This window comes from Centroberyx affinis, unplaced genomic scaffold (assembly GCF_046629955.1).
Source record: "Centroberyx affinis isolate AG114_WGS23_722 - 3 ecotype Tasmania unplaced genomic scaffold, CSIRO-AGI_Caff_v1 ptg004951l_1, whole genome shotgun sequence".
Lineage (NCBI taxonomy): Eukaryota > Metazoa > Chordata > Actinopteri > Beryciformes > Berycidae > Centroberyx > Centroberyx affinis.
In genome coordinates, this window is record NW_027282431.1 from 219596 (window position 1) to 246576 (window position 26981).

Consider the following 26981-nt stretch of genomic DNA (forward strand, 5'->3'; position numbering starts at 1 on the left):
CACACACACACATAACACATACACACATAACACATACACACATTTGTTTCTCCAGCACAGAAAAATAATATAAAAACAGCTGTGTCCACGTATATCACAATTCATATCGCTATCGCAATACTCAGCAACAAAAACTAGATTATTTTTTTGCTCAATATGTCGCAGCCCTCATCCCCAACTCCCTCTTCACTGTTCTTCCCCCCGGTCTTAAATTGGTTCAAGACCTACCTGCAAGGCAGGAACTACTTTGTGTCTATTGGGGACTTGTCTCTGAAAGGGTCAGTATGACATGTGGAGTTCCACAGGGCTCAATCGTTGGCCCTCTTTTATTCAACCTCTACATGCTTCCACTAGGACATATCATACAGAAAAATAGCAGTCATTACCACAATTATGCAGATGACACTCAGCTCTATATATCTCTTTCTTCAAGTGACTTTGGTCCTGTAGATTCTCTGATTCAGTGTATTGAGGAAATTAATGACTGGATGTGCCAAAACTTTCTTCAGCTAAGTAAAGACAAAATGGAGGTAATTATCTTTGGTACTAAGGGAAAGAGGCAGACAATTAGGGCTCACCTTGACTCCCTGTCTCTCAAGAGTAAAGACCAAGCTAGGAATCTTGGTGTTATTATGGATGCTGATCTCAATTTTAACAAACACATCAATACCATTACAAGATCAGCCCTTCATCATCTTAAAAATATAACCAAAATACGGGGTCTTATGTCAAAACCTGATTTAGAAAAGCTGATATACGCTTTCATTACCAGCAGGTTAGGCTACTGCAATGGTCTTCTCTCCGGTCTCCCCAAAAAAACTCTGGGGCGGTTACAGCTCAGTTAGAATGCTGCTGCCATTCTGACTAATCATACTATAAAATCTCTGTCTGTCTGTCTGTCTGTCTGTCTGTCCGTCGCATATCTCGAGAACCGTTCGTCCAATCTACTTCACACTTGGCGGGTGTATTGCTGGGGACCCAAGGAAGTGCAGTGTCGGATTTGGTGCAATTTGGACACGCGACACGTTCAATATTAATAAACTTTTAATAAACAAGCGAACAGCGCTCTGTGCAGCAGCGGCGCGAACGGGCACTGCACTAGTACTAAGAAAACAGAACACATTACACCAGTTCTTCGGTCACTGCATTGGCTTCCAGTGTGCCATAGAATTGATTTTAAAATTCTGCTGCTTGTCTATAAAGCGCTAAATGGCTTAGCTCCAAAAATACATTTCTGACCTGCTCCTAGGATATGAGCCACCCAGACCTCTGAGGTCATCTGGGACCGGTCTGTTAGTTGTACCCAGGGTGAAAACTAAATCAGGTGAAGCTGCTTTTAGTAATTATGCTCCCAATTACTGGAATAAACTTCCAGAAGCACTGAGATGTGCTCCCACTGTCAGCTCAAAACATTCCTTTTCTCTGTGGCCTTCTGCTAAATCATCTGTATGTAGATGTAACAGGTGTTATCTTTATTTATTTATTTTATTTATGTTTTTCCTATTTTATACAAAATTATTCATCAATTGGCATCACAAACAGGATCCCAACAGGAGTCTAGAGGAACTCTGGTGAGTAGTTTATCCGCTCTGACGGGATCCACAAAATGGATTGAAGTTTAGAATTGTAATTGTTTAGATGATCTGTGTATTGTTCTACAGGAACATTTACAAGTCCTATAGGGGCTGTGGGGCCTGCCTATAGGGTGGGGTAAGACCACTGGAAAGACTCTAGGCTCCTTCGAAGAATCCTTCAAGATCTCATCTAAATTGAATTCCACTCTCAAAGAAGTTATACTGGCTGACCAGAGGTGTCACCAGTGTGAGAGTGACTGTCATTTTATGGATTTTTTCTGTTTTATGTGAAGCACATTATATTTGTCTTGTGTATGAAATGTGCTATATAAATAAAGTTTGCCTTGCCTTGCCTTCGGCGTCCATCCACCCTCCCCCATCCTCTTGCCTCCCACCTCCTGTATTCGCCCTCTTATGGGTGTATGAACGCTTTCTCCCTCCCGCTGTCTGCTGTCAAGACCCTTTTCATCTGGCCGACGTTTCCCACCCTGTCCTCTCCCAGCTGTCCATCAACAGTACCTCTCGGCCCGACAATAGCAGAGGCACGAGGTGTGAAATTCAACTGCTAGATGACAGAGTGTCCCACGCATGCACGCACGTACACACACACACACACACACACACACACACACACACATAGACAAAGACACACGAAATGTGCACAGATGCTTGCATGCCCTTGCACAACATTTTCAGAAGCTCAAAACTTGTCTCACACACATAGTTGCATGCACACACACAAACACACACACACACACACACACACACACACAGAAAGGCTTCCTTGATGACCAGGATCCCAGTGCATCTAACCTGGCCTTGAATGTGACAAACAGTGTTGGTTGTGAGCAGCTGGGGCATCCAGGCGAGGAGAACAGGAGGACAGGGGAGAGGAGGAGCTTGTGTGCGTGTGTGTGTGTGTGTGTGTGTGTGTGTGGAGGGGAGGGGGTGGGGAGCACAGGCTCTGTGCTGATAAAAGACACTTTTTTTGAAGCAAATTTCGGGGATGGAGCCACACACACACGCTGGTCATGGAATTTCTGGAATAACGAGTTGTATTAAAGACAGGGTTAGTCTGGGAATTTGATAAATTCTCTGGGGAAGTCAAGGAATATCAGGGAATTTTACAGCTGGGTCACATACCAGAATGTATTTTCTATCTTGTTTCACACATTAATTGCATTAGATGGTTTCAGCTGGTTTTCTCTTAGCTTTCTCTTAGCTTTATGGCACTTACTGTCATTGTTCTCTCCTGACTACAACCTTGCTTGTGTTGTATTAAAATCTCATGTGTACATCGCTTTGGATAAAAGCGTCTGCCAAATGAGAAATTGTAAATTGTAATTGTAATTTCTCCACAATCAGCCAACTGTACTGGAAACAAGACCGTTTAGCTCTTTGGAACAACATTCACAAGCCAGGAAGACATTTTTTACTAGTCTGAGATCTCTGTGTTTGTGCGTGTGTGTGTGTGTGTGTGTGTGTGTGTTTGTGATCACAGGTGTGTATGTATATTTGTGCAAACATGAGTTTGTGGGAGTGCCTCACCTGTGTGCTCTGTAGGGTGACTGAACATTGAGCACTGATACCTCTGGTGGTGGTCCTCTGTGAACTGGACACTCACACACACACACTCACAAACACACACACGCACACACTCACACACTTACAAACACACCCACACATACACTCGTAGCCCCACAGGCGCTCGGTGCCTATGCTGTGTCATAAATCAGAGCTGTCAAATAGATTTTACAGCTCCTTGTGAAAAGAGGAGAGGCAGCCACCCGACAACCTTGAAGAGATGGAAGAAAGCAAAAGTAGAGGGGTTTTATTATTATTAAATCTGCTACCTGGACCTAAGGAATCTATAAAGAAAGAGGGGACAATTCCTCACTGCACAGTGTGTGGGCGTACATGAGCTAAACTGAAAGGCTCTTGGTGCAGTAAGCATGATGGTGGCTGAACTGACCGCTCCTTCATCTGTGCCTTCTCTGTTTTACAATCTATCCACCCGATAGGATGTTTGGGGATTATTTTGTTTTTTAGGTTTACTAACTAATGTTTTGTTTTTACTAGGCACATATCATTGGATGGCTATAGCTCACTGCAAACTTATTTTCAAGAAAGAAGAAGTGTGCTAGAAAAATACAGTAAATGATCCCTTTTTAGCCTATAAACGGTAACAAAACTGATTACAGTAATAGTGGATTGATAAACAGTGAAATGGGAGGTAAACACATAGGCATGGCCAACCATCACACTGCGATGCATCTTATTTTCTGTTTGGCTCCCATCTACGCCCATGCCATGTTTCTGCCTCTTTATCCTTAATAGATTCCCTGCCTAGACTGATTTTGCCTCCTTCACTTTTGCCTTTAGCCTTAAGGTTTGTCTTTGTGCGTATTCATTATGTATTTGTTATGAATTAGACAATTATGTAGGTCACAATAAGCTTGTAAAACTCTGGATAAACATTTGTGTGTCATTTGATTTAATGGTTTTCTGCTGCGTGCAAATTTTCACAGATAGCAGTGTAAGTTTCTGTTGTAAGATGTGATGCACGATTGAGCACAGCAAGCACAAACATCAAGTATCATTTCTGGGCTCTTAAAGATACATACTTGAATGTTCAGCTCAGTTACCGGCATGGTGTGGATATCAGTCTCTCTTTTTGTCTCATAGCATTACTCAGCAATAACGTAGCATTACTACGTTATTAAGTCTTACCATTGAATAGTCTGTTAAAAGAGGAACGAGCCAAATATGTAAACCTTAACAAGGCTAACATGACAGGCTAACAAAAATACAAAACAGGTGTCTAAATTTGGTTCAGCCATGATGTAAAAGCATGTTTAAAGACTTATAAAAAGTGTTTTTCATTGTGTTTCTGGTTAGTCTCACTTCTTTGCACATCTGTCATGTAAACGTTTGATCCTCAGCTAATAGCAAAGTGCTTTTTTACCTGCGCCAGCCTACACGTACGGATACTTGCAACACATACCCCGCTGACGCAAGTGTTCATTATCTAAGAGACATCGCACATCTCACATGCCTTCCGCTACAATGGAGCTCCTCCAACTAGTTTCACTGCAGAGTTGATTGGAGGAGGTTCATTGGCTGTCAGTGTCCAAAGGGCCGCTTCTTAATACGCAGAGTGGAAGAAAGCGTGTAAGTCTGGCGATTGGGCTCGGAAGGCAAATCGCTTCTGGCAGCATAATTCACTGGTCATTAGAATGGCCAAATTGAATAATGGACTCTGAGGTAGGTGTGTGTGTGTGCGTGTGTTTGATGAGACAGAGAGGGCCATGTTGGGTGGCCGTACTCCGTGGCCCCTTACCGTGTCCCATCAGTTTCAATCAGGCAAAACGACAGGCAGTCCCCTTTCCGCCAGGACCCCTCTCCATTAGGCCCCCAGCGGCCCACACGTGTACTCCATTACGCTGCATTACCTGGTCACTGCCACAAGAGAGAGACTTTACAAAAAAAAAAAACCCCAATTCCATTTCTATTAAAAGTCTTCCTCTCGCTCGCTTTCCTTGAGGTAATCACTGGGCTGCCAAAGCTTTATTGGGGAAAGTAATGGGATGGTGGGATGGCGACGGTGGCACTCGCATATCCAGCCACATACATGGAGAGTTAACAATGATCTGCTCTCTCCATCTGAATACTTGTACTGTCTGTTCCTCTCTCCCCTCCTCAACTTTTAATAGTCACATCTATCCATCCTGTATTTTTCTTTTTGAGAGTTCTGATCAGGCCTAAAACTAAAAGTACTCGTAGTATCACCCATTCTGATGAGTTAGGTAGGCTTGATATAGGCTTGAAATGTCATTTCAGAGGATAAGGGAGGAATTAGATTGGAATGGGATGGATTGGAGTGGTAGCGCTGTCCGGCGGGCCTATCAGTCTGTGTTAGGGCGGCTGAGAGGGCCGTCTGATAGGCCGGCTCTCCTGCACTGGCCATTTCCCCTGGCCATTTGTCTCTGTCCGGCTCCCTATCCGTTCCTTGCCCCCTCTTTCTCTTTCTCTTTCCTCCTCCTCCTCCTCCTCCTCGTCTTCGATCCCTCATTTTGGACTCTCAGCCTTGTTCGATCTGTTTCTCTCCTCTCTCTCTCCCTCTGTTTTTCCCTCCACCACCACTAGCCTGTTTTCCCTCTTTCCCACCATGCCTGCTTCCCTCTCCTTCCAGGTCCTGCTGGACAAACAAGCAGTATTTTCCCCTTGTGGTCTTTGGTGATGGAGGGTAAGAACATGTTGTGAGTTTTCCAAAAGTAAATGACATAGAGAAAGACACTTGCACTTTTCAGTGATGCTCCCTTACTGGTTTTTTCAGGAAAGTTTCGATCGCAACTGTCAAAGGGTTTTTTATCAGGTATATTCAGGCTTACACCAGTTGGATTGTTCCCAAAAATGTGAAATGCATCCCAGACCTGAATGTTGATCATTTCAATCGCAATGAATTAATGTATTCATTAATTATGGAACCAGTTTTTTACTTTAGATCATCCCCTGCCATCGATAATTTACTGTCTTGAGGCGTCTTTAGAATCAGGATCTATTTTATTTGCCAAGCACATTACCATATACCACAAATTTGGCCTGGTAGTTTGTGCAGACAACTTACAAATAATGTACTTTCTGACACGGTGTAGTAGTTGTTACTTAGGACCATGAAAAACTTTAAGATGATTGATTTAGAACTTTGCACTGGTTCTCCTCTTTCTTTGTTGCATGTCCATCAGTAGTTATGTTTACATGCACATCAAAAATGTGATTATAATGCGATTAAAACAATAATGTGAGTAAGGCAGAGCCAATGTAAACACCATACTCTGATTATGTTAATGCCATCATGCTCTTAATCGAAGTAAGCCTAATCGCAGTAACGTATGTGGAATATTCTGATTTTAATCACAATAACAGTCACCAGTTAGGACATTTAGTCGCATTTCTTGAACGGTGGTCAAGTTGCACATGTGTCCAGCTCACCATGCTATGTGGAGGTAGAGAGAACTGTAGTTTGTACTGGGTGAGATTAAGGGGTGATTTTTACCAATATCTGTCATCCACAACTGCTTGTAGGATATATTCTGGTTGATGAAATCCCTATATCCATCTGAAGGGGGCAGGACAGCTGTATGCGTTTCATCTGCAGCCTCTAATTTGAGGGATGTGGTGCGCATTTTCCAAGCGCTGCACAGTTACGCACACCTCAACCAATGTGGGTACCTTGATTAAATCTTGCGCAACCACCAACCTTTTGCAAAATAGGTACATGCACTTCTGTTTTATTTTGTGCGCACCAAACCCCTTGGCTGTAACTCGGTAGGTTATTCCACACAGCTTCCAAATTTATACAGTGCAGATCATCGTCTCAAATCATCTCAAATCGTCTCCTTCTGGTTTCCCAAAGGTACAGCCTGAAGCATTGCATTTTTTAATTGCAATAGAAATAGGCCTATGTGTGCGACGAGCAACATTATGTGGAGCAGAATCAAGGCTGTAATTGTTTTGGTTAAATGTGATAGTGCCGGGCCAGGTAACAAGTTATTTAAAAAAAAACAAAAAAAAAACAATTTCCAATTCTCTCTGGATAATCAAAATAAATACTTCAGTCATATAAACAGGATTATTGTGGGGAGTTGTCAGTTTACACAATCATGTCAACAACTTAATCAAACTATTGCCTTAATTGCAGTATTGGCAATAGTGTGGCATTATTGTGTGCATGTAAATGTAGCCAATGATGTCTACCTCATTGTCTCAGTCTGTTTCATTAGATGCATACTGATCAAAGGCCAAACAAGGCTAAAACATTGCTGAATAATCCACTAAGGGAGCGTCAGTCTACTGTGTGGGTGTCTTTTCTCTTTTTCATTTTCTCATCTTTTGTATCAAGCACCTGGTCAGGATGTGTATAGCTCCTTGCTGCTCTTTCCAACAGTAATATATTTTATTTAGAGTGCCTGGCGTGAGTGATGTGTACATAGTTAGATAGAAGAGGTGAAAATCTCACACAAACTGGCTGATGACTAGAAGAGCTCATGTTCGTGTGTGTGTGTGTGTGTGTGTGTTATCAGTGGGTTTGGGAGCAGTTAAAAGCCGGGTTTTTAAAAATGGATATTATGACAGGCCAATGAAGGCAGGAGATGCGTGTTTGTTTTGACTGTGCATGTGTGTGTGCGTGTGTGTGTGTGTGTGTGTGTCTCAGTTGAAATATGTGTATGCATCAGTGTCCACAATTATGAATACACTTACACTGTGACACTTTTTAATATTTTTATATTATTTATCTTCATAGTTTTTTATAGTTTTTCTATGGTATGTATATTTTTATTTGTATTTGTGTCTTATTACCTTCCCTGTACTTTGTTCTGTCATTGTACTGTACATTGCTGCTGTGACACCCGAATTTCCCCTAGGGGATAAATAAAGTGCAATCTTAATATTAATATTAATCTTAATCTTAATGGGGGTTTGGGACAAAAATGCCCTTCAAAGTTTATAAAATGCTCAGGAAATTAAAAACGAGGAATAATTAGGAATACCCTTTTTTTTCATTGAGTTGTCAAATATTTACACGAGAATATGAATGATGTCTCCTGTGGGCCACCATAGGTGAATCATGAGAGCCTATAACTGGAGTATTTTTTCCAGTGCATTCAGAGTCGTTTTTAATCGGAAAACAACCATGTACGCAACCTGAAGGAGTAAAATATGTTGGCACCATGCAGCCAGCGGTAGAAAAAAATGCTGACTCCACACAAACCACTGCGCCAATAAGAAATAAAACAACTAATATCGTAAAAAAAACTGAACAATCTGAAGATGGCACAGAGAGGGGAAATCGGCACCACCCCATTCTTGAAGGCCTGCAGTGAGTTTTCAACAGTGGGAAAGAGTCAAAACAAATCTTAGTGGTACAAACTGAGTGTTTATTTGCCAATATGCAACTCAAATATATTTGATCATTGTTCAAGAAAAACCCTGAAAAGGACCAAATTGCCCTTAAAAATAAGATTGAGGAGGCAAAAAATGACCCCTGAAAAAAAAAGTGATTCTTATCCTACTCCACATCCCAAAAATTTTTTTGACCGTGTGTCTGTCTTTCTTTCTGCCTGACTACCTGTTTATCTGTCTGCCTGTGTCCGTATGTGTGTGTGTCTGTCTGTGTGTGTTTCTGTGTCTGTGTCAGTGTGTGTCACTGATGCCGGCTGTTTCCAGTGTGTCACCCCCAGAGGCAGGGCAGTCAGTCGTCCTGGCCTTGATGGGCACAGGAAGCGAGGGCAGCCATTTAGCTGCAACCTCCTCTCCTGCCCGCCACCCCTGCACACACACAGACACACACACACACACACACACAGACACACACACCCCTCCCCCCCCCCCCCCCGGCTCTACTAGTGCTGGGGGGAAATCATAGCTACTCAGTCTGATGATTTATGACCACACCTGAAGCCAGCCAAAGAAGTGTGTGTGTGTGTGTGTGTGTGTGTGTGTGTGTGTGTGTGTGTGTGTGTGTGTGTGTGTGTGTGTGTAAGTTTGTTTGAGAGAGTGACATGGGGAAGAAAGAGTGGGGAAGAAAGAGAGAGCAAAATAAGAGTGATACAGGGAAAGATGAGTGCGTGGTTAAAAGAAAAAAAATACATGAGGAGAGTTCAGCTTCAAGCAAAATGTTAAAATTTGAGGGAGTCGGTTACTGAGCATTTGACATGCAGCCTTTTGTTGCACATACTGCATAGTGCATTGAATGTTGTGAACAAAAGTGTGTGTGTGTGTGTACATGTGTGTTGGGACACCAATATCTCTTACCTGGCCTTTCTCCCATTATTACTTGGCCTCTCTCGCCCTCCCTCGCTCTCCCTGAACCTTGACTCTGCCAGCCCTCCGAAATGCAATCTCCCATAAAACCCATCAAATAAAAAATTCATATTGATACTCTCTGCCTCTGCTTTCCCCACCTTCCCCTTCTCTCACCATCAGCGGTCCGGGATGATGAACGACCGACTGTCAGATATTAAAGTCTGGAACACAATAAAAGACTGATTCCCCCCTCTCTCCACCTCTCTCCGTCTCCCCGACCAAAAACTCGCTGCTCTCAGCTTTGACAAAACTCAGAGTGTTTCGGGGAGTTTTAAGTCAAATACATTTGCATTTACATCATATGCATTAAGCTGATGCTCTTATCCATAGTGAGATACTAAGAGTGCAGCGGCATGAAAAACTTCAATACCTACAGTACATCCCCAATATTACAAGTAACCAATAGTAAGGACTGTAAGCAGTATTCCTGTGACCATCGAATGATCAGAGAGAAGTGCTAGGCAAAGAAGCAAAAAAAGAGCTAAACTAAGATATGAGATTTTTGAGACTATCGAAAACTAAAAGGAAAGCTAAATGTTAAATAACCTTGTCGTAAACTGGAATTAAATTCATTGTGAAAAAGCAAAAACTGAACTAGAACTATCTTGTCTGCTTGTACAGCTAATATAAAATAAATCTATAGGTGAAATGTTTTTAGTTTCATATTTTTGTTTACTTGCAGTGTAAAAAAATAATTATTGGCTATTTTTATTGAACGCTAATTTAAAAATTCATGTAAATAAATTTTAAATGGAATATATGATTTACTGTCTGTGTTGCACAGTATCTGTTGCTAGAACTGAAACTAAATAAATACTGAACTAAAAACTACCAAACCCACACTGAAAACTATCTAAAACTCAACTGAAATTGACAGATAAATCCCAAACTATAATAACCCTGCCAATTAGAGTAACTAGAAATACGATTCACTACTATGAGAATGTGCACTTTGTTGATGTTTTTCACAGTCAAGATGGATTATATACAATTAGAAAGTGAAAGATGAAGTTAATTGAAAGATGAAGTTAAAGATAAAGTAATACAGTTACTACGTACATTATATGCTGCCTAACTGCAAGAGATCCCAGGGAAGCGTTAGTTTTCAACTATAACTCAACTGTTTTTCTTTGTGCCTAATCAAATGAGGGTCAAATGCTACTCAAAGATCATTTTTAGCTTTTGTTTTAAGCTACTTGGAGTGCCGGGTTGTGGGGGTTAATTTAGATCTCAGACAGGCAAATTATCTCACAGAAAAGTACACCAAATTAAGTATTTCTTTTGAATACTTACCTGTGATTGGTGCCCATCAACCCACCCACCCAATGCTCCAAGCAAGAGAAAGAAAAGCTAAGAATCTGCTGTTGCTTCTGGTGTCATTTTTACCATAACAACTGGATATATTGAGCATTGTTCATCCTTGTCTTGGGTTTCCCCTTTGTAATTACAATGAGAGCAACATTATCCCGAAAGTTAAAAAAGCCAGTTTGTTACTGAAAGGCTGCTGGTTCAAACCCCAGGAGCAGCTGAGACAGTCTGGACGGTTTGATTGAATTATTAATGCTCTCCCTTCCCTCAAAAACTACCATTGTGGTGCTCTTGAGCAAGGCACCTTAACCCCTAACTGCTGTGTCACAGTAGAAGACTGTGGCTGTACTGGGCAGCTCCCAGGTGTGATATTGTATTAATGTGAAGTAGGGGAGTGTTGAGAAATAACATGCATGCTCAACATTTATTTCCCCTGGGTAAATAAAGCTGAAAAAAAGCAAACACAAAAAACCTCAATGATCCTTGTGTTCAACATCCACTCTATCAGATGTAATAATCTATAAAAAACACCCCCACCAAATTCCGAATTAATGTCAGTGGAACAAAGTCAACTGTCATGTGTTAGAGCTACTTTCTTTCATTAACAGTTTTTTTTGTCGTGGCATTGCTTGCAACATAAACGGCACACATCAAACATGAATTTGAGCAATGTGACTGTGAACTTGCAGTGCCTTGGGGGCTGAAGTGATAGTGGGTGTGCGGGGGCAGTGCCCATTATTCCCTCCAACTCCCAGCTGGGCCTCTGTGTTGGTCCATTACCCAGCAAGGCCTGGCATGCCACTGCCAGCCGCCATGCCACCCCAGAGAGCCCGTCCGACCAAGGCAGTCAATTAAACAGACTGTTGGCCAAGCAAGTCGTGTGGGGCAAATGACCAAGGATTCGATGCTAAGGATATGATAATGACTGAAACTTGGCACCTTTAAGTAACACAATGTTATGCAGTCACCTTCAATGTTATCACACTTAATGCACGCAAGCACCTTTGTTATCTGTATTTGTGTAGCTTTTTTTCCTCCGCAAAATTCTGACATTTAACTGCACACTTACAAAGCAATGCTAGCTTCAGCAGATTTAGCAATTTTAGTTCAAATAGGCCAACATATACTGTACGTTGTAATAGCGTCAGTAAACAAGAACTAGTGATAACTGATAACACTGCAAGCAAGTTTATACAAGCTTAGCAGATTACATTAGACTATCAAGCAGATAAAATATCAAATATATATCAAAATGCACATAGTTTCATATAGACAGTTTAAAATCAACAATTTGAAACACAACAAACTTGAACTCTTGCAGTCTTTTATGTAAATGCATGTCAGTAAAAATTTAATTTTTGGTAGTGATTGTTCCAGAGTCTGTGAGCTCTAATGGTAAATACCAGATCACATTTAGTCTTCAGTCTAGACTTTGGAATGTGTTAAAGTAACTTTTAAAGCATGGTGGCCGTGCTTTAAAAGTTACAAAGAAAAATACTAAATTCCAACAAAAAATGAATGTTAATATTGAAACAGCCTCTTTTTTTTAAACCACTGCTAGTTACAGAACTACTATGGTAATATCTGTAAGAGTAATACATTTATCACCTCTTCCAGAACAAAGAATTTATATTAAATAAAAGGATTCGACACATCAATTACTGTGCACCCAGGCAATACAATATTATGAGCCATATTTCAACAGAAAAAAAGTGGTTGCTCCCAATAAAAAACATATCCCAACACACACGCATCAAATGTGAATCACTCAGATATTTGCATCCATTAGGCCCACACCCCAGCATGTATCTTGTGTGTGTACAGTGTAGTTTATTCATTTGCACATATTAAAATGACAAAAGACAAAGGGGGAAAAAAAGGGGGAAAAAATGCAGCTTGTGGGACATAGAAATAAAACAAGAGGCTTATGAAGTCATCTTGCCTCAAAAGCAACTACTGAAGATAAAATAAAACAAAGACAAAACAAATAAAGACACCTGAATTGCAGAAAAGAAACTAAATGGCAACAAAATTAACAAACAGTCAGACCATCATTAAGTCAGTTTTCCCACTTCTTATTGTTTCTTATTGTAGCTTATAGGAATTCTTGTAGGGAACAAGTAAGAATACAAAACTTAAGACCGCCAGAATTCATATTAACGCTCACAGATAACACATTTTATTGTTACTTTGCAATGGGACATGATAATATTACACTTTTATCCATGTATGAAAAGAAGTTATCACATATTAAACCAAAACCACAAAGCTGCAGTTTGAGTTTAGCCTCTCCACTGTTTTATCTGTGGATGTGAAGCCTTCAGATACATGTATGTATTGAATCCACATCTTGGCACATGTTCATACAGAGGTAGCTGATGTTTATGCTTGCTGCATGTGTTAGCTCATTCACCTCAGTGACTTCTCAGTGTCTGAGCGCTCTGATAGTGTGAGTTTTCTTCAGTGGCGCGGAGAACAACATTTAGATTGCGGAGATAAAGTACGTACAAGGCTGCACTTGTGCAACGATGCATGCTGTGCTTATTTCTCTGTTTGTGTCAGCTTGTGACAGGCGGAGGAGCTAAGCGGGGGCTGTTTTCAGAGCTTGTCTTGCATACGCTCGGTCCTGTCAACACACCAGCATGTCAGGTTGATTTGAAGCGGGAGGCTTTTGTCTTTTAATATGCTGTTAATATAGTCTGGATGACAAGAGGAGATTCCCTCGCTGGGCCCAAGTGTGTGGTGGTGTCACTGACGCTCTCTGCTAACACTCCCATCTAAGAAACTTGGAGAGGCAGGAATTGTTCAGCCGACTGTTTTGAGGCGTCTAAACACACAAGAAGCCATGGCTCCCTGCTCAAAAACAAGATGCTAGTGGCCACTTTTAGTGGCATTTCACGAGATTGGAGTTGCATGGCTCTATCGGCATTCAAAGTTTGTTTTGAGATGCTAATTGATACTTAGATAACAAACTAATATTTTAAATTGGGATTTTTTTTCACCCCTCAAATAACCAATTTCAAAAATCTAAATTAAATCAAAGTAAAAACCTTTAATAGCCACATTAGAGGATTTTTTTGACACTGTCAGATGGTACCATTTGATTCCATGGTTACATTGTATTAGAGTGCTACGTCTGTAGCCTTCTCATAAAATAAGAGGGTTGTTTTCAATTACAGTGGACCACACATCGTTTGAGTGAAAGGTGAGAGACTAAAATTAAAAGGTAAAGGAAGTAAGTGCTTTGAAGCTGAAGTGGCTTCGCCTATGTCTGTAAAATCACCAGAAAGAGTAAACCTTTTAGGTGAAATGGCACCATGTCAGTGGCACTTTGAACACACCAAAGTTGAGATCATAATCAGACCAATCAGAGGCTATCATCTTGTCAGGGGACCAATTAGAAGCCATCATTCCATCAGTGGGCCAATTGCCATGTAATTGAGACCAATTACAAACATATTGCCTTTTAACTTTTTTGCTGGTATTGACTCCTACCGAGCTGCAATGTACACCAATGGCTCCCAAAGTGAGATGCAGGATGACCAAGGATCTTTGAAGGGGACTTCACAGGTCTCCAGCAAAATTTCAAACCTCCTCACCTACACTATTGACAGATATATAGCCTAATTCTGTATTACATGATATCTTAAAAACAAAAACCTTGGGGGTGCCCTGGTGGCTCAACCGGTAGAGTGCGTACCATTGAAGGATAAGGCTGGTGTTTTTTAAAGCATTGCTTACCGTCAACAAATCCTATGAAAATAACAAAATCAACAATGCGTTTGCTCTACTCCCATGACTTTCTGACTTCCCACGTACCGTTTTTAGCCGTCAACCCGGAAGTCACTGCTACGGAACTACTTTCCTGAGATCGCAAAGTGTTTATAGCCGGCTTATTAAGTTGTTTGAGGAAAAAGTCAGCTGGCCCGGTGCATCGTGATGATGAAATATGCTGCCCAGAGCAACGGTATGGCTCTTTGACGTGTTTTTAATTGTTTTTTTAATATAATGGAGTTCTATGGCTGCTGGGACATGACTTCATTGGGCACCGGCTACATGGACGAGATTTGCTGGCAAAACAAAATCATTGCTGATTTTGTTATTTTCATAGGATTTGTTGATGGTAAGCAATGCATTAAAAAACACCGGCCTTATCCTTTAAGGCCTTACTGTAGCAGCATGGGTTTGAATCCGGCCGTTGCCCTTTGCTGCATCCCCCCTCGCTCTGCCCTCACTTTCCTGTCGATCTCTACCACTACCTATCAATAAAGGCAAAAAAAGTATTCTCTAAGCACAAAGTCATAGCAAATGGGGGTCCATGAGATGAAACCTCCATGCTTGTTTGTGTCTCTCTCCGCCCACAGAACAGAGGGCTGTCAGGTGGACTGAGCTCGCGCATACGCATCGAAATAGACAGTGATATGATATAATTGTATAGATTCTACTTTAGCTTCAGCTTATATGCATGATATTGGTCAGCCTGCTTACTGTGTGGGGGAAACGGGCTCCCGATCTCAGCGGAGAGACAAGATGGCGGAGAAAATGAAACTTAAATTTCTGGCTCTGTGATCCTATGATGTGCCACGTGCCACGGCCGACCAATGGTGTAACTTGATCACTCAGTCAGTCAGTCACTCAGTCAGTGACAGACATTCGCGTTTGTAGGGCTGGCCCCGCTGTTGCGGTCCAGCCAAAAAGTTTGGAAACACCTGATGTACAACTCGGTAAGGATAGCAGTGCATTTAACAGTTGACATGGACCATGGAAACCATGGAAACGAAGTAGTCACTGTAAATTTGCTTAAGTGTCATTGTTATTAGAATAGAACGATTGTATCTAGATGTAGCTATAAAAAAGATCGTTTTCTCTGAACAATACAAGCTTCCAACGCTGACCTCTCGCTGTCAGATAGCAAAGGCCCATTTCCACCCAGTATAATTCTTATAATACCTTATAGTCAAACTACTGCAGAGCTTGCCATTGAAGTAACATTGGCACCTTAGCTATCAAACTTTAATGTTGAGCATGTAGAGTCAAAATCAATGGAAACAAGCTTCTTTTCATCAGTATAAATGCTGATGTGTGCATTTCACATCTCTGACCCAATGCAACTTGCAGCGCTTTATGTATTTTTGCCAAGTACATCTTTGCCGTGCCAGTATGCCTTTTATGTTTTCACTTAGAACTTTTAACCATCCAGTAAGTCAGGCTGGTACTAATGCAGTGCATGCCAGAATAGATTTTTATTTTCCAGATTTTTGAATTATTGAAGGTTAGCCCGTCATGCGAGCAGGTTTATTTATTTATTTATTGGCTTTCAATAGTTTTAAGATCTGAAGTTGGTCTGAATTTATTTTGACAGAAAGTCTGAATTCCTACAGTAGCCTTCAGAGGCAGTTTGTCTTGGACTGTTTGCACCCCACAGTCTGTCAAGGGCAGACCTGTCCACCGCCTTCTGTTTTAGAGGAGATAATGATTCTCTTTTACTTGGAATAGGATTGCATTTTCTATCTCTCCCGTCCTCCGTTCCTCCCTCACCTCCACCTTTCCATCCCTCACTCCCCCCCCCCCCACCCCGCCCGACCCCCTCCCGGTCGGTCGGCGGCTGCTGATGCTCCCTCCACGGTGGCGATGCACTATCGCTCCGTCACAGCGCAAGCGAGGGATGAGAGACAAATCAAAACCACCTTATTTCCCCTCAGTCCCTCTCGCCGTGCCAGATTGAATTTGAGGTTTTTCATCTTCTTTCTCATCTTTCTCCTTTCCCCACCTCCCTCCTCGTCCACTCAGAATTACCTGAGACGAAGCCCTCTCACAACTTGATGACGCTGTATCATTTATGCATGTGGAGGGAGATAGTCGGCAGCCAACAGCGTTGATTCTTTGGACTCACTTCAAATCCTCTGCTTCAGTCGTGTGTGTTCATAAAGGGTGATTACAAAAAACTCTCAAGGTTCCTGCACAGTGCCTTTCTCAAGTCTCATAAATAATCATGCATGCAACTGTCAAGATTAGTTTTGTTGGCTTTAATGTCCAAAAATGACTGGAGGGCATTTATCCACACCAGAAAACACCTATTGTTGATGTACCCTGCATTTCTGGGCCCAATTTGTTGTTTGGTGGTTTATTTTTCTTATTCCTGTGGTTAAGTGGCCAAACAAAGGCTATTTTATTTCACATGAAGCTATTTCCAGCACAGCTATAATGGACTTTGACAGCAGAAACTTTTTCAGCGATCTAAAATATCAATGGTAAACATCAGGTTTGGTGTCAGTCCCTCAGCATCAAAGAGCAAGAGCTTCATTCTAGACTCTCCATTGTACACCGAAGTTCAACAATCACACACAGAGAAATCTATTGTAGAAGAGGCAGAGAGACCAATTTCTCCACCAACAGTAGTAGAATACATACTGCTGTGCCAAAAAGTATTTCCTCACCTTGACTTATCACATTCTGTTTGGTTTAGTCATTTAGTAAATTCTCATTTTAAAAAGCACCTTGCCTACCAAAATATCAAGGGGCATGAATATGTGTTCAATGACTGTATTTCAAATTTTAATTATAATAGGTTGAATGATACCTGGGGAAATAAGTCTTACCAAGCACTCAAAGGACTGTGTTAAGGAAATCGTTTATGTTTTTTTTGTTTTTTTTTACCTACTTAAGGTTACAAGGTGTCACTGTAGGCAAAATTGTATTAGATTTTTTTTCCATTATCAGACAAATTAGAGTATTTTCTAAAAGTCAGGGTTTAGATTGCTCTTATTTCCAACTACTGGACTGAGTCAGTTGGCTAAATGTGAGATGTGGATTGGCAAACAGAAGAGCGGCATGTACAAATATATAAACAAATGCGCAGTCATACAAATACATTCTCTCTCACACACACACTACTCACCATACACTTCCACAGCACTGGTCTGGTCCCTGGCTTTTGGGCACTTGTCACCGCGCCAATCATCACCACCATCAACTTTTCCTTCAAATCTGTGGACAATATGTAGCAGGATGACCAGGACTTGCCCAAATTTTCTCCAGCTCAACGCCAATGTTTGAGCAGGGGACACATGCCAGTCAAACAGTTGGCACCTGCAGAGTGTCAAGTGTACCTGAGCCCAGCTGCAGCATGTCCACTTAATCATGTGTTTCTATAAAGTATTTTTCTGTCCAGAATTGGGAACAGAATGCTTATTTTCTGTTGAGGCTGATGTATTTTTTTAAATTATACAGTGGGGTTTTAACAGGTTCCAAGGGTCTAAGGCTCATGAAGCTCGCTCCACACATAAATGAGTATGTGAGCTTTCATTTCAAGCAAAACAAAGAAAAACAAATTAAATTGCAGTGACAAGGTTTTTCCCCAACAGCAGCATATTGCCGTGCCCTTTAGGATTGGACAGCCATTTACCTCAAGATTTACTTTGGAAGACACGCGCATCGACATGCACGTACACAAACACGCAGAGCACAACACACTGATTTTTTTATGAATTTTCTGTGCAACTCGCCCTACTTATTGGACCTGATCTCAGGAATACTTACGGATTCATGACCGAGGCGGCCCCGTCTGAAAATCAAAACTGACAGGCGCATTGGCGTTGTGTGCTGGACTTACCTGCACATCAGTGTGTGTTGGAGGAATAAGATATAGGAGATAATGAGTATGCGCATGAAAGCACAGTGAGTCTTGTTTTATCTCAGACATAGTTAGTCTAATTCACTTATCCACAGTTGACCAGTCGCACATCTGGTCAAGACATTGACAAATAAATGGATGCTAGACCTGATTTGGATATATTCAATTTAGCTATATATTTTAAAATGAAGTGACATTGGAATAACATTGGAAGACCAACTTCAGAACTTACAACAATCAAAAGCCAAAAAACCGTAATAATAAACTTGCTTTCTTATGGTGGGGGCTAACCTCCAATAATTCAAAATCTGAAAACATATAAATCTATTCTGTCATGCACTGCATTAGCAACATCCTGTAACTAATAAACTGATGTTGGATTAAATAAGACAAATGAGCTTTTTAAAATTGGGTTGTCAAGGCTAATTTTAGTTCCATTAGCCTACTGTTGTTGAGAACAGGAGAGAGGTTAGGAATTATTGGCTGTTATGATGTGAACTAGGTGTAAGCCTAAGTGTACAGTGTAGTGTAGGTGAGTATAATTCTGATTAGTGCTGAGAGTGGGTGTGGAGGAGGCAGGAGATTCTGGGATGCTGCAACTTTGCTATTGAGCCTTCCAGAGATGTTGTGAGTCTAATTCATCATAACATCTGTGTTGGGACAGGCCCACGCTCACCCACCGCTCTTCCTCCAACATCCAAGCTACGTTTCTACATAGGATAGTTACATCAGACCCTTTGTGTTGGTAAATTTTGAACAAATATATAAGTGAAAGATTTACTAAATGACCACTTACCACAATTTCACACCAATTTTTAAAATATTAAGCGATTTTGAAGGATCCATGGGCTATTACATGGAAACGCACATCGAATGATTGACCAGTCCCACAAACAAAACCTAATGTTTTGGAGGGACTATGAGGCTATGAGCACTAAACTAAGCATTTTTGTACAAAGTGCTCGTAGGTGAGACAGCATTCGGCCAGCGCAGCTGTAGCTCAGTGGGACAAAACTGGCAAGTCGCCTTGGCCGCGAAGCGAGGTGAACCGGGCTGCAGTGGTACACCTTGCCACCCGTGGTCTATGAGTCTGTATCCAGTGCAACTAGTCTTGCATGTAGATGTGGTTCTGTTGGACAGGGGAAAGAGGGGGGGGGCGCACCTGGCTGAAGTTTGGCTCCTGCTACCTGAGAAAAATTACCCTCATCTCCCACTCTCTCTTGGACCTACTCCCACCCATCTTCCCGTCACCCCACCTTTTCATTTTCAATTATGGGTTGGAATATGAATCTTTAATAGGGTGATAATTGTGCTAGCATATTTGCTGTCACCCACCATTAGCCTAGATTAATTAGCCCATTTAGTTTAGCTTAAGAAAGTGTCTGGCTGAGGAATGGGGGCAGTGATGAAAGGCGGAGAGAGAGAGAGAAGTAGAATCAGCACAATCTGCTCCATATCATAACGCCATCTCTCTCCTGCTTTCTCTTTCTGTCTCTCTGTCTCTCCCCCCGTCCCTCTTTGCTTTTTTTACTCTCTCTTTCTCTCTCTTTCTCTCATGTAACTTCCTCAGTCTGTTTTGCTCTTTACTCATCTGCCATGCTCTCGGCAATCTTTTTTTTTTTTTTGACAGCTGACTTTTCATTTGTTGGTAGGGAGACTCATAGGAGAAGTTATATGCAGTTGAAAGTTTTTTCTAATTATTAATTCTGTTATAAGCAGTACAGCAGCAAAAGCAAATGGTGCAGCCTTTTCAACCAAGCCCCCTTTCATCATGGAGATTTTTTTGGAGATCATGAAATTGACTTCCAGCAGGCTTATCTGACTATTAGGAGTGAGCATGGTGATAGATGCAAATCTCAAACGGTGCAGGACCACAGGAGTGTCTATATCGATTCTTCCAGCGCTCTACAGGAAGTGTTTTGATTGATTAATATAGCTTCCTGAAATCCTCAGCAGCAATTTGCTGCAAGATAATTTTTTGAAAAAATTGATTTTTCTTTTTATTGTATCAACTTCTTGCTGATTTTTGAGTTTATCAGTCATGAGATTTGTTCTTGATTTGTTTTACTCACAGATCAGGGAACAATGAGTACAGCAGAGTTACAGGGTTTTTTATTATGTTTTTTATGCAGGTTTGGAAAAAATAGAGAAGTGTGGAAGGTGAATTTGATCATTTCAAGTATTTGTGGATTGCACAAAACCAAGAATGGGAAAAGTATGGGGAAATATTAGTAGTCAGTCCTGATTCAGTTGCAGTATTTTGTTTTAGACCCACATCTTCTAATCAAGTCAAGAAAAATTGAAAATATATTAGAACCTTGCATTCATGCGGTGATTTAATGTCAGTTTGATGTTGAAAAGGTCTTTCTGTAGATCTTGTGTTCATCAGATTTTAACAGCCTGGGTTTGGTGCATTACACGGCTCCTCATGTTGGACTGTGGAACTATGGATGCAGCAGCGTGTATACTTAATTGCACTCTCCACCCTGGGACACGTGTGTGTGTGTGTGTGTGTGTGTGTGTGTGTGTGTGTGTGTGTGTGGCAGGGGAGTGACTCGGCCATGTCACTAGCTGTATATCTCTCAGCAGGCAGTGGGAAATGAGGTCTAATCGGAGGGATATTAAAGTCACAATAGACTGCTCCTGCTATTAAGGCCTGTCAGCCTCGGCCCCCTCTCTCACCTTGATCCCTCACAGCCCCTGAATATTTATACACCTACACTGTGGGCTACATCGCACGCCGTTTTCCTCTCACCGCTGTGTGTGTATGTGTCTTTGTGTGTGCGTGGGGGTGTATCAAGGTAGAAATTATCATTGGTGCACCTACTGAAGGTCTTTGTGTGTGTGTGTGCAAATGTTTAACCATTTACCCTCCTGTCCCTGTGGTCCCCAGGTGCAGTGGGGGCTCGGCTGCTCCCAGGTCAGGACAAACCCGTCACCATGGATGTGGACGAGGAGGAGAACATGAGTGAGTCTGCTCTGCATTCTGTCGTTCATCTGTCTGTCTGACTGCCTGTCTGTTTCTCTGCTTTCCCGTTTGTTTGTCTGCCTGTGTCCCCATGTCCCTTTTTTCTGTCTGTCTGCATGTTTTGCCTTGTCTGTCTGCCTGTCATTCTCTGACATATGTGTGGTCAGAGTGCACCCATATTAGTGTTAGTATAATACTTAGCCCCCATTATAAGAAAATGTATTGTTAGACTCAAAAGTATGGAAGAATACAAAACCTCAAAAAGCAATCCAAACGTCTACATACAATTATATCATTTAGTAAAAACATGGCAAAAAACATAGTTAACCATTTTCATCTCTTGTTTTGCTGACTGTCTTCTCATCCAGCCACTGCTGTAAGGACGCCCCCACTTGCTTTCTTACATCTGTCCTTACCTGAACCAAGACACAGAGCAGACTCGCATACACATAAATGTTCATGCACATACATATACACACAGGTGATATGAAACATTTTAGGGAGGAACTAATCGTTCCATCCGAGAAGCTTCAGGTCATATTCCACAGATTCCCTCTGCTTTCATTTCTCTCTTAAGAAAATCCTTTCCTCTCCAGCTTATTGAACTTTAATTAGACATTTTGGGTGGAACTCAGTAACTGAGGCTGGGAAACTTAGGCAGCATATGATTGAATCTCTTTCCCCACACCTTCACAGTTTTGAACTCACATTTAAAGATGGCTGTCATTCTCCTAGCAGCGCCCTAACCTGCAATAAAAATGAACAATTCTCATTGTAGTGTCACTTAGTGTCTTTGCACTGAGGAGAAACCGCCAGTGTTAAGTCAGATAAGCTCAGAGGTGCAAAATAGTCTTTTTTGTCTTTCAAAGGCACTCTCTTTTTCACATTTTTACTGTCAGTCCAAAAATATATTTGAAAATAAAACGCAGTTCAAGCTCACACAGGCGCATGTTTCAAACACCAGGGGACCACAACAGAATTTTGGTAGTTTTTGCTTTAAAGTCAGCACCAGTCAAATTACATCAAAAGCCAACCAAAAAATGTACACCCAAAAGGAAGTTGTGATAGATCCATTCTTTGGCTGCATTATTTAGTTCATGCGACCCCCCCATGGGGGATTTTAGCTTTGAAAGATGCAAGCATATGGGAAAGCTTTTATTCGGCGCAGCTAATGGATGCTGATTATACAGATGCTGGCATGGTAATGACCAGAACTGTGTGTGTGCTGTCATGTCAATCCAGATTTCAGTGAAATAGCTTAATTCAAAGCATGGTGCCATTGCTGTTGCTCCAAGGCAGTGGTCCTCAAGTCTGGTCCCTGGGGGTCCAGAGTACTGCTGGATATCCACCATTTGGGGGAAAAAAGTGATACCCACTCGTATAAAGTGATTGATTGGGCAAAATTAAAAACGGAAAAAAAAAAATCTGGCACTTTTTAAAGGATCGGTCCTTGGTTGATAAAATATTGACACTTTTACAGACTGTACATTTTTGATTTTAGATAGATTGAATGATAAACTTAGGATAATGATTTTTTTAAATAAAAAGGATATTTAGGAATAACTCAATTTTCTGTGATTTTTCTGTCTGCCTGTGTGTTCTCTGTCGCTGCATGGTGTGCTGGTGTTTTGGTGGTGTGTCTACATGTGTTTTGGATGGGTACTGATCATTATGAGATACTCCCACTAGTTTAAATCCTAGTTTACGGTATTGTGCAAGTGCAATATGCATTGATTTCTATAGTAATCCTCAATAGTTGACAGTTTTATGTATCCTATCCTTGGCACAGTAACATTATGAGCTACAGTACTCTTACTGTGAGAGTGTAGCCGCATGCAGCATCTTTTTAAATAAATATTTTAGATGGAGGGTCATAATGAAGTCCTTATTTAATTTGTACCATTTTCTCTCGGAACATTCACTTCTTGCTATTATGGCCAAAACTATTGAGTGTTACAGTATCAACTGTCCTCACAGCTCTTTGGCTGAGATTATGTCCCAGTTTTACTCCCAAATGTCACCTATCTCCATTTTGAAAAGTTCTCCTTGGCTGGCCAGTCTTGTGCATGATTATGCTCTCCCTCCTCTCCCCTTTCATTCCTTTTATCTGCAAAATTTTTTCAAGATCTCTTGGCAGAATGCATGCACACACACCAAAGGATATTGCATGTTTTATAGAGAAGATATGCTCATAATGACGACGGATGTGCAATTTGTATTCTAGATTGTAGGAATGAATGTGCCATTTATTTTTTTCTTGCCTTGGGACATGTCGATTGTAGTATGCAGATGGTAACGGCATGTCAGTGCATTTTGTGAACTACAATATTGTGTCCTTTGCTGAGCTCCATGAGGGGGGATCTCAGAGGCTCGGGGTCTTATGAATGGCTCCTCATTAGAAACTCCTTTTAACTTTAGATATTCCTCTTTTTAAATGGGACAGTCATTATTTCCAAAACATATAAAGGGGGTTAAGAGCACATTTGAACCTTGCACCCAGTCTCCAGTCAAACCTTTAGGATCCTGCACTAGGTGGAGTGTCTGCTCCTCCTACCTCTTATCTTTGATGTATTCTCCTGTTTGCCTGGTCCTCCGCTCTTCCTCTTCCCCTGCACTCCTCCCCTGCACTCCCTCAACCCCACCTACAGTCCCACTCATGCACACTGCGGCTTCTCTTTCTCCTGAGTACCGCAAGGAGTAACCTATCAAGCCTTTGCTGGAGGATGTTATAAATGAAAATTTTTGCCAATATTCCATCCACTTTGCTAACTGGACCTGGTGATATGTGTTCCCTAGTATATTCCAGGACAGCAATTTAAACTTCAAATCTGCCTCTTTGCTCCGTAGACAATTGAGAAAGAATGCTGCTGAAGATATGGTTAAAATGGATGAGGAACAGCTGCGCGTGTGCTTGTGTGTGTGTGCATGCATTTGTGTGCATGTATGTATGAGAGACCCATGACACCATACAACACGAGAAGTGTACAAGTTATATTTTACTCGTGAAAACTCTCCCAACATTTTCCCCTACATGACTTACCCTTTAATCTTGAAGATATATGAAGAGGCTCATTTTAAAATAAAATATTCACATTTGAGAAAGTGGCACCTACTCTGAAAATATGATTGATTGGAAAAAAACATTAAATTAAATTAAATTAAATTATGATACAGTATGTATCGTTTTAAAAAGGTACTGTATTTTTAAAATGTTTTAAAGTGTATTTTGGTATGGCTATCAAGGGCTAGTGGGTCACTTTAAGTCCATAGTCACTAAATTCTTGTAATTCATGTATTTGTCATCACTAAATTTGACTTTTCAGAATTAACATGAAAATCGTTTGTTCTTTGTCATGGTTCTGAAGAAATATTCCAAAAAGATTCCATTCAGTGTTTGAATGAAGACCAAGGTACACTTCTCAGAACCCGCCATCTCTTAGAACAGTAGATGCACTGATAGTATTCTGCTAACTATTCTTAGTAAACCTAATTGATTATGTTTTGATATGTCTGATCAAAATTAAAGCCCACCGTCTCTTGCTATGATAAAGGAACACAAATCATTGGTTCAGTTCCAAAGAGTGATAAAGGAATCTATAAATTTTGCATTTACAAGATCCTGCAACGAAGGCGTTGTAAGTTACTCTTTCTGGGCACCGCAGGTTCGAGCAGCACTGACGTTAAGGAAAACCGAAACCTGGACAACGTGTCCTCCAAAGAGGGGGTGGCTGTGGCTGAACAGCTCCCCAACGGAAGCGGCGGGGGCAGTCGAAAGCGCCCCCTAGAGGAGGGCAACAATGGCCACACACACTCCAAGTTCCGGGCCAAGAAGCGTAAGAAAACACCGGGGCCAGTCCTGCCCAAGAATGCTCTCATGCAGTTGAATGAAATCAAACCAGGTCTACAGTACAAACTGCTGTCTCAGACAGGCCCGGTCCACGCGCCAGTATTCGTCATGACTGTGGAGGTCAATGGACAGATGTTTGAGGGCATGGGCCCCACTAAGAAGAAGGCTAAACTGAATGCAGCTGAGAAAGCGCTGCGCTCCTTCGTCCAGTTCCCCAACGCCTCTGAGGCGCACCTGGCCATGGGTCGAACACTGACCGTCAACACAGACTTCACATCTGACCAAGCTGACTTCCCGGACATGCTCTTCAATGGCTTTGAGACACCAGCCGCACCTGAGGACTCCTTCTATCTAGGCTCCAATGGTAGCAGCTCTTTAAACTCCCTAGGGGAGTACCCACTGCCCGTGCCGCCCGGCAGCAACCTTGTCCAGGCCCCGTTGCCCCCTCCATCCTCCTTCAGCTCACCCTCCAGTGGCAAGAACCCCGTCATGATCCTCAACGAGCTCAGGCCGGGCCTCAAATATGACTTTGTGTCAGAGAGTGGCGAGAGTCACGCCAAGAATTTTGTGATGTCAGTGACTGTGGACGCACAGACGTTTGAGGGCTCAGGGCGCAACAAGAAGCTGGCCAAAGCCCGGGCCGCACAGGCCGCCCTCTCAGCCCTCTTCAACATGCAGCTAGACCAGACACCATCCCGCCAACCCATACCCAGAGAGGGACTGCAGCTTCACCTCCCCCAGGTAAGATATTCATTTTATTTATAGGTTAATATCATAATTTATTACACAAACCGGTCCACACTCGGAGCAATAATTAAATCATTCAGCTTAATTCATTTCAGCAAAATATGTAACAAGTGGAACTGCCTTATGCCTTCTTCAGTCGCTGTGCATAATGAAATCTCTTGAAAATATTTATTATGAATTATTTTTGAATGACCACATTGTTTAGTGAGCTACAAAAAAACTCCCTAAATCCTCCAGGGCTGGTTAAATTCTAGTGGTACTCATGGTATCTCATGAGTTATAACAGGTATTATATAACATTTCTTTCTGCAGTTTTAGAAAAGAATCACCCTGTTAAAATGCCCCTGGTCATAACATTGAAATGTACTCATCAGCAGCAGAAAAGGGGCACAGTGATACTTTGTTTTGCATCAGAACTCATAAAGTGAAGACAGGCACAACAGCATTTCAGGTCCATGACGATACTGGCTTTACACCCAAGGGTGCTTTGAAAGAGAGCTTCCCCTCAAATCAAAAAAGTAGGGCTGTTCCATTATACATTAAGGATACACAAAGCACTCGTGCAAAGCGTTCTCACACACTGTTGTGCTTTGGAATATTTAATTTGGGATTGCGTTAAAAATTCATGAATATCTAAATGTGCTCCGGTCAAAGAATTTGTAGTTACAATACAGTGCTTACAGCTTGAGGACAGTTTCCTAGTTCATGTGGGACAAATTTAAATAGCCTTGTAGTTAATAAGAAACTCTTGGGGACACAAAAATCTTTATCGCTGGAAGTAACTCTGAAGGATACAAGACTTTTCATTACTGGGAGTATCTGTTCACCCCGTTTTTTGGTATCCTGTCCAATATAGCTCTTACTGAATTCCATGTTATCACCTTGCTTTTGAAATAATGCAGGGGAATCTCAAACACAATCTCCCTTCATTTTCCAAATGCTGCCTTCATAAAAGCCCTCACTGGAACGTTTATATGGCCCTGTCAATCATCACTGGGCATGAAACAATAATTAAAAATTAAGACGAGAGCCAAGAAT

General features: G+C 41.6%; 1 protein-coding gene across 3 annotated transcripts in view; it reads left to right on the forward strand.

The window, feature by feature from the left end:
* adarb1b (adenosine deaminase RNA specific B1b) overlaps positions 1–26981 on the forward strand; it is a 130465-nt gene that overhangs the window by 87972 nt on the left and 15512 nt on the right. For all 3 annotated transcript variants that reach the window (XM_071545541.1, XM_071545542.1, XM_071545543.1), the window contains 2 exons: positions 21275–21349; positions 25012–25937. In XM_071545541.1, the coding sequence (XP_071401642.1) occupies positions 21322–21349; positions 25012–25937 (954 nt within the window). In that variant the 5' untranslated portion in view covers positions 21275–21321. The remainder of the gene's footprint in view (positions 1–21274; positions 21350–25011; positions 25938–26981) is intronic.